General features: G+C 38.0%; 1 protein-coding gene across 2 annotated transcripts in view; it reads right to left on the bottom strand.

The window, feature by feature from the left end:
- TBCK (TBC1 domain containing kinase) overlaps positions 1-13,378 on the bottom strand; it is a 270,070-nt gene that overhangs the window by 72,141 nt on the left and 184,551 nt on the right. For both annotated transcript variants that reach the window (XM_007495831.2, XM_001363355.4), the window contains exon 23: positions 9,865-10,040. In XM_007495831.2, the coding sequence (XP_007495893.1) occupies positions 9,865-10,040 (176 nt within the window). The remainder of the gene's footprint in view (positions 1-9,864; positions 10,041-13,378) is intronic.

The raw sequence follows: 13,378 nt of genomic DNA, 5'->3' as shown, positions 1-13,378 counted from the left end.
GGGTGAGAGAAACCCACGTTCAAACAGATGCAAGTGAAACTACGATATTAATTTGGAGGATAGTTACCAAGGGCAGACTGCAATGAGCTTCCTGTCACCTACCGAAACATTACTCATTTTTCTTTATTTCTCATCTCTATTTTGTATAGACTCAAGGCCCCACATGCCCTTTTTCCTGATGGCATCCAAGTCTTGGTTTCATTTTCATCTCTGTGTCCCCAGGACAGGCACGAATTTTAGGATTCTTGGAAGGGGTGGAGAATGGAAAGACTATAACAGGTACAAGGAGTAACATAAATGTAATCATTTCAAAAGAGGAAAGAACAAAAACTACAGGGATTGGGAAAGATCAAATTAGGCTGCTGAATGCTCAGTAAAAGCTTAATCATTTTTAATGGACGTAGGGCCATTCATCCAAACTTAGTTCCATATTTCTTTGGGAGCCCCAAGAAGTGGCAGCTGGGTAGGGCGGTAGATAGATTTCTGGATCTGGAAACAGGAAGACCACAGTTGGGTTTTTTGTTATCTGCCGAGTACTTTGTAAACTTTAAAGTACTATATAAATACTAGTTATCATTACTATTAAGAAATCAAGATATAAACAATAATCCAGCATTCAACTCCACATAGGCAAACAATCCCTACTCCAGGCTGACCATTCCTTGGGGACGATAAGGCCTGGTCAGGCACCTGGCTTGAAGAATTCGAAGAATTCCCCACCCTTTCTACCTTCTGATGACCAGGGCATTTATTTTAATCCCAGCTCTTCTGCCAAGAGCTCCCTCAGAGTCGTGAGCTTTTATCGGAGCAGGCTGAGGCCCAACATAAGAATGAACACAGCTGGGCCTTGGGAAAGAATCGATGCCAGAATAAAGAAAAACATTCCGCCTGATTGTGCTTTCACGATGCACATCCCCAAATACGGCAGTACTAAAAAATAAAACAAAGGCCTAGGCCGGACCCTATTGCCAGTTTCAGTCCCTGCCCTCGAAGGAAAAAGAAAATGGGAGAAAGGAGGAGTCTAGAGGCCACGTGTGGGCACTCTTAGGTACCTACCTGCGTGCACATAAAAACATGAGGGAAAGGGAAACCGGAAATGGAAACATTTACAGTGTGATACACACGGTGCACCCAGGAATGCTCATGCCAGCACCTCTGAGCTCTCAATATGGCAGTATTCAAAAAGAAAACTATGGCTAGAAATTCACCAGAGTTTTGTTTTTTTTCTCTAGAGGACCAAGGAACGAAAGGAAAAGAGGACATATATATCCATATATATATATATGTATGTACACATATATATTATATATACACATACACATAGTTATGCCCTTACAAATGTGTGTATTTGTTTTATACATATATACACACAGACACACAAACTGTGCGCACACACGGGACAAATCATAGAGATGGACTTAGCCTTAGAAGCATCAACAGAGAGCAGGGCCCTAAAACTCTCACTTTCTAATCGCAGAATTAGTGTTTGAAGGCTGGAAGGAGCTCTCAAAGACACCCAGCTTTGGCCTCCCAATACATCTTTTAGACCCACTTGAGGACGGATCTGGGTGGTGCAGGCTGGGATGGGGAAAGCCATGGGGTTCAATGGGGTGCAGTGCTTGGGGAGGTCAAGGAAGCTTCCCATTTGAACAAATTATTCCTGTTAATAAGGCCCAAAAGTCAGTGGTTTCTAAGCCCTCCGAAAGATGTAGGCATGGGCAGTGCTCCCTTAGAAAGGGTTTCGGTGGCCCGGTCCTTGCTGCATTGGGGATTGACCCCTTAGAACAGTTCACCTGCCTGGTGACTTGTTTTCTATCTCCTGGCTTCCCTTTGTGCATGCAGGCTCCTTAGAATACCCATTCACTCATTAATTCTAACATGAAGTACTTCCATGTGTCAACACATCACACATCAAAAGGTTACTTCAAAAGCCCTCTAACAATTAGTTCTGGAAACAAAGGAAGATGTAAGAATAATGGATGATTCTTCCGGACCTCCCCCACATTATTTTAATATATAATTCAAGAAGAAAACAGCAGCCAACTGTAATAATAACAACAGCTGGCATTTTATGCAGTGCTTCAGTGCTTTACACATTTGGTCCTCACAAGTATGCCAGGAAGGGAATGCTATTATTGTCTCCCTTTTACAGGCGAGGAAACTGATCCTGAGGGGTGATAGAATGGACCAAACATTGCTGAGAATCACAGGCATCATTTGTTGATTTAATGACTACAGAAGGAAAGAGTCCTGGGAGTCTCAAGTTCATCTTGGAACTAGTATTTACTAACTGGGTGACCCTGATATTTCTGAACTCTGACTGGGAGCAAGTCCCTTAAAATCTTTGTGAGTTTCTTCATTATTCATCCACCCCCATACATACTTTTTTTAAAATTTGGTCTCTACCTGCGATTTCATAGGAGTAATGAATCCCCTGGTGTGGAGACTCCCTCTACCCATGTGGATCAGCACTAGCATGTAACTTATCATCAGAGATAGCTGCTTTGGAGCACTAGGGATTTAAAGGGACATCATGCTCAGAGCACCTGGAATCATGAAGACTCATCTCCCAAAGTTCAAATCCAGTCTCAGGCACCTACCAGCTATATGATCCTGGACAAGTCACTTCACCTTATTCTCCTCAGTTTCCTCATCTGTCAAATGAGCTAGAGAAGGAAATCAGAAACTATTCCAGTATTTTTATTATGTTATATATATTTAACATTCTTATTATATAATAATAATAATTTAATAATATATTAAGCATTCTTTGCCAAGAAAACCAGAAATGGGGTCATGGGACACAACTGAAAAATCTAAATGATTTTACCACATGACTAATGTGCTGGAGGGAGTATTTAAACTCAAGCCTTTTTGATTCTACTCTGCCCTGCTATCTCTAGAATAGAAAGAACCTCTAGAGAAAGAATTGTTGGAGGAGAAATGCGGATGAAAACATATGATTTACCACTTATTTATTTGGGTATAGGATTTGGGATTTATAAGATTACTCACAAAATGTGTGATAATAAATAAATAAATAAACAAACCCCAATTGAATTGCTTGTCAACTCCAGGAGGGAAGAGGGAAGAAGAAAAGGAGACAACATGAATCTAGAATGAGAAGAGTAATATTTTCATTTATTGTAAGGAATGAACTTGCAAAGTTCTTTATCTGTGTTTGATACTAGTGTAAAACACTGTATAATGAAATCAGCTCAACATTACACACTCCTACACTGGGCGGATATCATGTACTAGAGTATTATTATGTATGCCTTATGCTCTCACTCTGTGAAGAGTTAATACTCTATTAAAGAATGTAGTTTGTTGACATTTCAACTCCCTTTTTAGTTTTATATGCAGAAATGTCCCTGCTTCAGGAAAAATTTAAGGGAAGCCAAACCTTGTACAATATTAGAATGAGAGATAATAGCTTGCATGAGAAATCACACATTTATGATTTAGTAAAGTGGATAATTTTCTATTTTCTTTGGAAGCAAAGTATCAAAATGTGGGTTCATGGATTGGTGAGAGGAGAGGGCCAATTTTGAAACTAAAGGTAAAATAAAAGGAAAATCTATCAACATAAAGGCCAATTTCCAGAACATTACATATACCCAATCCAAATATAAATTCAAAAACATTTTTAAGCCAAAAGCATCTTGACTTAGGAATTATTGACACCACTGTTTTGTTCCATTAAAGCAAATAAATTTAGTAAATAATTCAGAAAAACATTAAATAAGTAATTAAAAAATTTTCAGGCCATGTGCAATCACTGTTATTGGAAACTAGTTATTTAAAACCCTGTTTAGATGGTGACTTCTAACAATGTAGTCTTGTATGGTTGTGGGCCAATTTCACAGGTTTTTATAGGACTTAGAATTAAACACACTACAGTAGTATTTTTCTACTCAGTGATATTTTTGTTTTTGCTGTTGTTCAGATGTTTTAAAGGAATCTTTCTCGCAGTGCTTGCAATTCTTAATGCACTTCTTAAAAATCCTTTTTAAGAATTTCTCTGTCACCCCTGCATCAACTCTGGTCTTAGATGGCTGAACAAAAACATTGCTCTAATCAATAAAGCCAAGTCCTTTGAATGCCCTCCACCCTTTGGTTCCTTGGAATATAAAACTTGGTAGCTTACTGAGATGCTCTGACTTCCTCTTGGGGCAGGGCTGTGGAGATGATGTTGGGGAGGAATGGACTATAATGCTGTAACATCTCTAGCGTTAAGCTTACTAGGGGAAGAAAAGGAATTTATTTTCCTAGGACAAATCTCCATTCTCCTTGACCTTGGTTAGTGTAGGATGTAACTCATTTCTCTATCTAGACTTTTTTTTTAACTTTCACCTAGAATTGAAATTAGGCCTATTTTAATTGCTTCTAAATCCAGAAATTGGAAGTAAAATATTTTGGATCTTAATGGCATTTGGACAGAAATACAAAGAAAGCATGGCTCTAATTACATGCCCCAAGGTAGCCAACGGAAGCTTCTCTTTCCAACTCATCTGCAACAATTAGGTGAGCAATTACAGTAAACAAATGTGTGTCTTTTATCTGGTTTCTCATTCTGCTTTAAATGTGCTGGCTGACTTTTTGTTTTTTAAGAGGGTCCTAGGCTGTTTTCTCCAAACTATTGTTGCAATGCCAAGTAATCAAAAAGGCTTAAGCACTGAGGGTGTTGTATATGCAGGGCTTGGATACCTGAGATACCTGAGAGAATCAAGGAAAAAGACAAGACCACAAGCTAAATGTTGAAAAGCCATGCCAACATGGATAATCTCTGACACAAGATAAAATCCTTACAGTACTTGGAAAATTCATTGTATGAATACACAATATGATAATAGAGCTACAAGAGTTCCAAGAGATCAATATAATCCAGTCCCTTCACTTCTCCATTTTACAGATGAGTAGAGGGAGGCTCAGAGATTAAGTGATTTACCCAGGGTCATATACGTAGTAAGACATGGAGAGAAGATTCTAGGTCTTCCTGCCTCCAAGTCCAGCTTTTTTCCCCTATGTCATGCAGACTGTTTTATATTTTGAGTTTACTTATACTCAAGACCCTCTTCTCATTGAATGGCAGTAACATTTCAGCAGCTGTGGAATGACAATAGATGGCCCTGGAGGTCACCAACTTCATCTTCACTTGACAGATACAGAAATGAAAGAGGGTTAAGGATGGGCCTGATACTAGCACCCATCAGTGTGGGTTCTATTTTGGGACTAAAGGAATAGCTAACAAAAGGAGGCTTACTTAGCCTTGACACAGAGTAAGTGCTTAGCTTCTATAGATTATAATATCCCTTGTCTTCACATGGAAACATCTCTGGTCAACAGGCTGGACATGGTGACTTGCCTTGCATAATCTTTACCAATACCTCTACTTCATGTGGGGATTTCCAGAGGGAATTTTTTATGCCTTCGGGTACCTAAGATGCTGAGTCTAGGGAGAGAGGGACCCATCAGTTTCCATAGGCAGTTTTGCTGCCTTTTAGGGGAAAATTAATCTCTCCTGTAAGGAGATCGGGAAATGTTAGAAGCTATTCATTCATCTTATCACAGAAGGCCTAAGAAGTGAAATCACTAGGTTGAAGTCACCCCAAATGTGCCAGGCATTGTGCTAAGCACTTTATAATTATTGTTATTAGAAATAAAGAAATATCTATGCCAGCCTTCTGAGCTGAAGATCCAAACTTTAACTGTGGAAATTAAAGCTGGCCATGTTGCCTGGCCCAGCCTGTGGCAAAGACCCACTATAGATGTTTAACAGGGTGTTTTATAGGTTTTTACAGTTAATTAGCATAAGTCATTAGAAAAGCAGATAGCACATAGGATTTTAAGAAAGCTGCAAAGGTGTTTGGTGTTTGGCATTTGGGGCCAAGGATTTGGAACATCTGATAGGAAGTCCCAAGTTCAGTACAAGGTTAACTATCATGCTACTTAGGTCAAAGTCCCTTTCTCGGCCATCATACTCTGGGGAGTTTCAAATTGGCATAAATCTTTAAAGGACCCAACAACTGGACACATGATCTCCTCAGGCCAGCTGTAAGCTCACCATTCCTAAAGAACCCAGCTCCTTCTGCATGGGTTTCAGCTTCCCATGGTCCTAAAGGGTTTATTCCCTCAACAGAAGCTCTTAATATATTTAGTTGTAATAATATTCTAATATACCAAACTATATCCTTTCTAATACTATGGCTGATATTCTAGTATTATAATTGATATCCTATGCACAGTTAAATTTAATAATTGGGTCTAACTTTAAAAATTATAATTGCAGTTATTTATTGAAAGGATTGTATTGATCACTTAGTTTATGATCAATAACATAAAGGAAATAAATATTTTTCCTTTTGTTGTCCCATTTGATCTTCATAGCAAAGAACCGCCATTTTATCGCTGAGGAAACAGGCAAACAGAGGTTTACACAGAGTCAGATGGGTAGCAAGTATTAGGGCTCAAATGTGAACTCAAGTCTTCCTGACTGGATGATTTGGGTCTTAATGGCATTTGAATGGAAGCATAAAGAATGCATAGTTCCAATTACATCCTTCAAGGTAGCCAACTGAAGCTTCTGTTTCTATACACCATACTGACATCTGAATGAAAATTAGCCAGAATAAATACTTACCTGTCCCAGAAATAAAAAGTATTTATCATTCACTTCAAGAATTGCATGATCAGAATGGATTTTCCAACTGAATTGTCAAATATCATTGAGGACTTTTGTATTCTTCCAGTGCCTCAGACAGTGCTTTACCCAAGTTTGTATACTACTTGGGGATAATTATCACATATATAGGCACTGCCCGAATTAGACATTTATAGATGGTAAATAAAATTGAACTCCCAAACTCTAACAAGTCTGTGATCTCATGAATATTGGTATTCCCTCTACAAATGCTGACTCTGATCCCACATGCTTTCTCATGTGGTGAGGCGACTCTTGTCTATGTCCTCCGGTAAATTCATCACAGTGGGTCCACCCCCATGTGCCTCTTTTCATAGATAATAGTTTTTTTGTTTCACTCATGAAAATGTCATTCCTCTTCTTGTATTTTTCCTCAAAGGGTAAACTGTACTTATAGTCCTCTATTCTGATTGTGACCAAGTTCAACTCAGTAACTACATCTTGAGCCCATAGCAGAGACGAGGTTGTAGAGGAAAGGTAAGCAGCCACTCTCAAAATTGCTTTTATAAATGAATGTTTTAATGCCAGAAAATTCCATATGGCTATTAATTTTGTTAGAAGTCACACACATCACACATGTCATAAATATAGCTTCACAGCCAGCAGTGGAGAGTAAAACAAAAGGGATACGATTTTCAGATGCCTAAGGCACACAAATCCCTTGTCTAAGCTTTGAGTGTCTATGTGCAAAGCACTGCACTGTTTAAGGCAAAGAGTGGATGAGAGAGGCCTTGGCACCAGATGAAATAATTCTACTGGCACATTCTTTAAGAATTTTGGGATCAAAATAGCACTGAAACAAAAAAAGTAAAGGTCATTCGAAATCCAAGTCTAAATGATGTATTGGGATGAGGGAGGGACAACATTAAATGGCCTCAAAAAGGCACTTCTGGCCCCAAGATTCTGAGGCTCTGATTAGGAGCTAACAGATTAGAAAGAATAGAGGTTGGGAGGCCTTCTTTTCTGGAATGGATACCCTCTTCCACAGACTCTGGAGTCTCAATAACCAAAAACCAAAAGCAGCAAAGCCCTGTAATGCTGGGGAGGAACCCAAGAATAACAAGGGACCTACTTCAATGGCACATGTGATAACAATTATAAATTATCTGGAAATACAGGGTCTTCATAGGATTGTAGATTTAGAGAGGGAAGTGGCCTTTAGAGATCATTTATTCTCACAAAGCTCTTTGCAATTTAAAAATATTAAACTATAAAACATCAATAACTTGGGATGTCAGTGTGATAGCTATAATCTGCAAACCACATTTCAAAACAAGCTGAATTTCTTTCTGAGAGGGGCTACGGAATTCAGTCCAACTCGACATACTGCAGAATATAAGTGATTGTAATCACTTAACCTCTCAAAGCCACCATCTTCTCATCTAGAAAATGAGGATAACAATTGTGCTGCCTTCCTTGCACGGTTTGTGAGGAAAGAGATTTGTAGACTGCAAAGTACCATATAAACGTGAGATGTTATCAATATGGTAATCTTGTTATCTCCTGTGGCCATTTTCTATTTGTCATAGGATCTGAAATAAGAATATACTACATTTGACTGTACTGGAGATTTTCTCAAGTTTAATAAATTTGCTTTTCCAAGCTTTCACAGATTTCTATCATTCCTACATTCTATGTTATCAGAGCGTAAGTCACATTCACCTTCTTTATTCTGTTTTCCTTCTCCCAAAAAACTACCCATTTGCTTAAGCAATTATTTCCCTAAGTGCAAGAGAGATGATAACATCCTAATATTAACTCACTTGAAGAAAGCAATCCAAACTTCCCAAACAAAAAATTTCAATGCAAATATGTTTATAAATATTTATTCAGTAGCCTGTATTTTGATTTAGCATCACTAGCCTATATTTGGCATTACTAGCTTGGCCATGCTTTCACAAATAAGGTCAGAAGAATATTGTTCATTTGGGGATGCAGAATTTTGAGAATTCTAAACTTTTTCAAAGAATCTTTTGGTAACTGTCTGATACCCATGAACTCCTTCTCAGAATGCTATTTTCAAAGGCATAACACTAAATATATAGGATTGCCCAGGCCAGGGAAAGTTAGTAAAAATATAGACGTAATTTTTCCCCCTAACCAAGTTCAGAGAACCTCAGAAATCTACCCACATATTCCTTTTGGAGTCTCTGGACCCATAAGTTAAGAATCTTGTTCTAAGGGAAGGAATTATGTTTGTTGAACACAATCAAGGTTCATGTGGTGCTTTGTTGGGGATGGAAGGGTATTTAAGATAGATGGAGCCACTATTTGTGATTGGGAAGAAGTGAAGGAACTAAGGGGAGATGAGGAGGTGGAGTAGTGATTATAAAGATATATATATATATATATACGAAGATATTTGTGTGTGTGCATGCACACATAAAAATCACAAATGTCTTCAACATATGTGAAAGAAGAATGAGAGAAAATGCATCACTATCATTGTTTTAAAAACCCTTCCCTTATGTTTCAGAACTGACACTAAATATTGATTCTAAGGCAGAAGAGAGGTAAGGATTAGGAAATGGGGATTAAATGACTTGTCTAGGATCACACAGCTAGGAAGTGTGTGAGGCCAGATTTGAATACAGGTCCTCCTGTCTCTAGGCCTGACTAGAGCCACCCAGACATCCCCACTTTCACTGCTTTCTAAAACTTTGGTTTACTTGTCAAGCAGCAATAAAGAAGTATGCATTTCCAGTTCCGATATATTCCCAAATCCTCCTTGAGGTTATTCACTCCTCTAAAATTATTTCACAGGTTAGTAAGCTAACATAAAGTGAATTTACCAAAAGTGATGGATTTGGAGTCAAAGAACCTGAGTCCAAAACTTGCACCTGCTCTTTACTCATTGTGATGTAGGCAAGTCACTTTACCAAACAGACCTCAGTTTCCTCAAGTATAAAATGAAAGCATCAGACTAGACTATGGAAGCCCATTCCAGCTCTAACTGGAAAAAAATGCCCATCTGAAATAGCCAGAAAATACATAGGACACTGACTTCATCGTATAAACAAATGACTCCAAGTACTTGGCAAAACATATTTCTGTTCTAGTGCACAAATGAGGAGGGTAAGAAATTGTATGTGTGATGAGATGACTTTGGTCATACTACCCATTATCCTTAGTGCTGATCAAAAAGAGACACAGAGACATACCAGGTCTGTCTTGGGAGCATCCTGAGAATCAATTGAAAAATAAGGTGCTGAATTTCTCACTCCATTGGTGTCTGTGGCTTGTTTGGGGGGCTGGGCGTGTTGTCTGTAAGTAGCACTCTTAGGGGTCCAGCAAAATAAGTTGATTGATTCACGGACACAACGTTCGATGTCGATTTCTGTATAGGAAATGAAAATAAAACAAATGGAGAGCCCTGGATTGTAACTCTGCTACAAGCCAAACACAGACCCTAACCTTGCATCCATCCCTAAACACTTACAACAACATATGGCCATCAAATCAAGCAGAAAAAAAAATAGATTCCTGGATAGAGAAAGATGGAGCAGCATTACACAAAGGTGTAAGTGGGTACAGGATATGAAGTCTTCAACAGAATAACAAACATATGAAAAAATATTCCAGATCATGAGGTAGTTAGGGAGAACTGTGGATAGAGCACTGGGCAGAGAGTCAGAAAAACTCATCTCCCTGAGTTCAAATCTAGCCTCAGACCCTTACTAGCTGTGTGACCTGGGCAAGTCAATTTACTCTGTTTGCCTCAGTTTCCTCACCTATAAAATGAGTTGGAGAAGGAAATGGCTAAAATAAATGTTATCTATTATTATTAATAAGAGAAATGCACATTAAAACAACTGTGAGGTTTCATGGAGACCCTCAACAAACTGGCAAAGTCAATAAAGGCAGTTTTGGAGAGGCTATGAAAAGGCATTATGAATCTAGGGGCAGAGCTTTTAATGGGTCCAACCATTCTGGAAAACAATTTGGAATTATGATGGAAAGGTCATTAGATTGCTTTTACTTGATCTCACTGCTGAGTGCAAATGATGGAAAATATTGAGCAGAGAGTCCTGTGTTTAAGTAGCATCTTTTGTGGTTGCAAAAAACCAGAAAACAAAGTGGGTACCATGGCTGACCATTTTGTGGCAAATGACAGTAAAGAAAATCTGTTATGCCATAAGAAATGGTGCATATGAAGAATTCAGAAAAACACGGAAGGAATTTTATGCGGTAATGCAAAGTGAATCAGGAAGACAACATATATCACTACACCAATGCCAACATAGGATTCACTAAAGGGAAATGGAACTTGAGTGTTTTGTAATAAGGAATCTTGATCTTGAAGAACAGACAGCAGGTGCTTAATGAATGCTTGTTCATTAACTGAATGATGACACACACTTCTCTTTCCTTGGAGGAGTTGGTGGGAAATGCTGAATATATCAGTCAATGTATTCACTGCATTGGCTGGCTTTCTTAGCTGTTTTTTCTTTTCTTTCTTTTTTTTTTCAAAGAAGGACTCATTGGTGTGAGTCAGAAGGAAATAAATACCCAGAGATGATTGTGATATGACAGGAATAGAGAAGGGAGTTTTGGCTGCTTCTTTCCTGTATCTGATCCAAAAAGCATAAGACATTTATTTCTTTATTAAAATAAAAATATGATCAGGTATAAAAAATTAGGAAATGGATGTACAAAAACAACGTTACTTTTTAAAAATATTTTTTCTTGATTACATGTAGATAATTTTTTTTAACCCTTACCTACAATGTTGATTCTAAAGCAAAAGAATGCTAAGGGCTAAGTAATTGGGGTTAATTAACTAACTTGCGCAGGGTCACACAGCTAGGATTTAAACCAAAGACCTGCCATCTCTAGGCCTGGTTCTCCATCCACTGCCCCCTATATAATTTTAATAATTGTTTTTCTGTCATTCTGTGATCCATATTTTCTCTCTAAACATGGCTTGTGCTATCAGACAATACATATTCCTATGTTCATCATGTTGTGAAACAAGGCACAAATCACACCAGACACAAATTCATAGAGAGACTAAAGTGAAGAATGGTTTCTTCCATTGCATTCAAATGCCATCAGTTCCTTCTATGGAAGTGGAGAGCCTTTTTCATCCTGTGTCCTTTGAAATTCTTCTGGGTTGTTGTACTGCAGATAATAGCTGAATCCTCCACAGTTGATCATTGCACAATATTTCTGTTACTGTGTTCAACATTTTCCTGGTTCTGCCCACTTCACTTTGCATCCCCTCATTTAAGTCTTTTCAGGTTTCTTTGTGACCATCTTGTTTGCTACTTCTTAGAGCACAAAAATATTCCATCACCATCCTATCCAAAATTTGTTTGGCCATTCCCCAATTGATGGGCATCCCCTCAATTTCCAAGTCTTTGCCACTACAAAAAGAGCAACTATAAATATTGTTGTATGATCTTTCCCTCTATCTTTTATCTCTTTGGGTATAGACCTAGTAGTGTTATTTCTAGGTTAAAGGGAATGCACACTTTTACAGCTTTTGGGCACAATACAAAATTGTTCTCCAGAATGGTTGGATTAGTTCGTAGCTTAATGTCCCAATTTTCTCAAATCTCCTTCAACATTTATCATTTTCCTTTTATGTCCTATTAGCCAGTCTAAGGTGGTACCTCAGAGCTGTTTTAATTTGCATTTCTCTAAATAATAGTGATTTGGAATATTTTTTCCTATAACTAAAGATGGTTTTAATTTCTTCATCTGGGAATTGCCTATACATATCCTTTGACGACACATAATGTTACTTTTAATACTATGATTTGTGATATGCTGCTGAGTTTTGTTACTCTTATCTGTTCAGAGTAACATGGAAAGGTATATTTTATTGTCTCATTCAAAACCCACAGAATAAATTACATTTGTGAATGTAATTTAGCTCTTTTCTCCTTCCCCCCACCCCCATCACTGTGAAGCTGGGGCGGGTTTGGAGAGATCTCTAAGCATTTAGGTCCAGGTCAATTAATTCAGTCTTCATTGATATTCTCACCCTCCTTTATATAGTAACCCTGACAGTCAGGGTTACATGGTAATCAATTCCAAAGCTGATGCCTTCCTTCCTTCAGTAATTTCTAGGATGGACAGTAGAATTCTTTGTGGGAAGCTTCATTATGTTGGAGGGAGGGAGGGAGAGAGAGCAGAAGGATGAGAGAGGTTAATTGTTAAGCAAATTTAAAATGCCACTTGAAGTTAAGTCATTGCTCTCTTTCAGGTTTGAGAGTTTATTATGCACATTAGATTTGGAGGGAAATAATAATTCTTGTGCATTTTCAGCAGAAAGTATATAAGGTAGGAACAACTAGGTGGCAATGAGAGTAACTGGCTGCTCACTCAGGTGGTTTCCAGGGTCTTTTGATTTCCCTGTTATTGTGATTGTTCTGTATCAAATAGGGATGGCCCATGCTGGTGTGTCCCCCACCCCCCTCACCATAATCTTGAGGTTCTTTAATATGTTCATTTCTTTAAACTATTTAAATATTTCTTTTGAGGATCTTTGATAGTTTTGCTGTTTTTGTTTCTTTTTCTTTTTTACTTCTTTTACTGTTCTAGAAATCTATATTGAGATGAAAGACCCCTTTGGGCATTTAAATCCACTACAATCCTGAGACTTCTTATATATTATCTTCTCTGAAAAATTTTCACAGATGTACATAGTTCTCTTCTCTGACTATAAGA

Source organism: Monodelphis domestica, chromosome 6 (genome assembly GCF_027887165.1).
Source record: "Monodelphis domestica isolate mMonDom1 chromosome 6, mMonDom1.pri, whole genome shotgun sequence".
NCBI lineage: Eukaryota > Metazoa > Chordata > Mammalia > Didelphimorphia > Didelphidae > Monodelphis > Monodelphis domestica.
The sequence above is the reverse complement of the archived record's forward strand: the minus strand, read 5'-3'. Positions and strand labels throughout refer to the sequence as shown.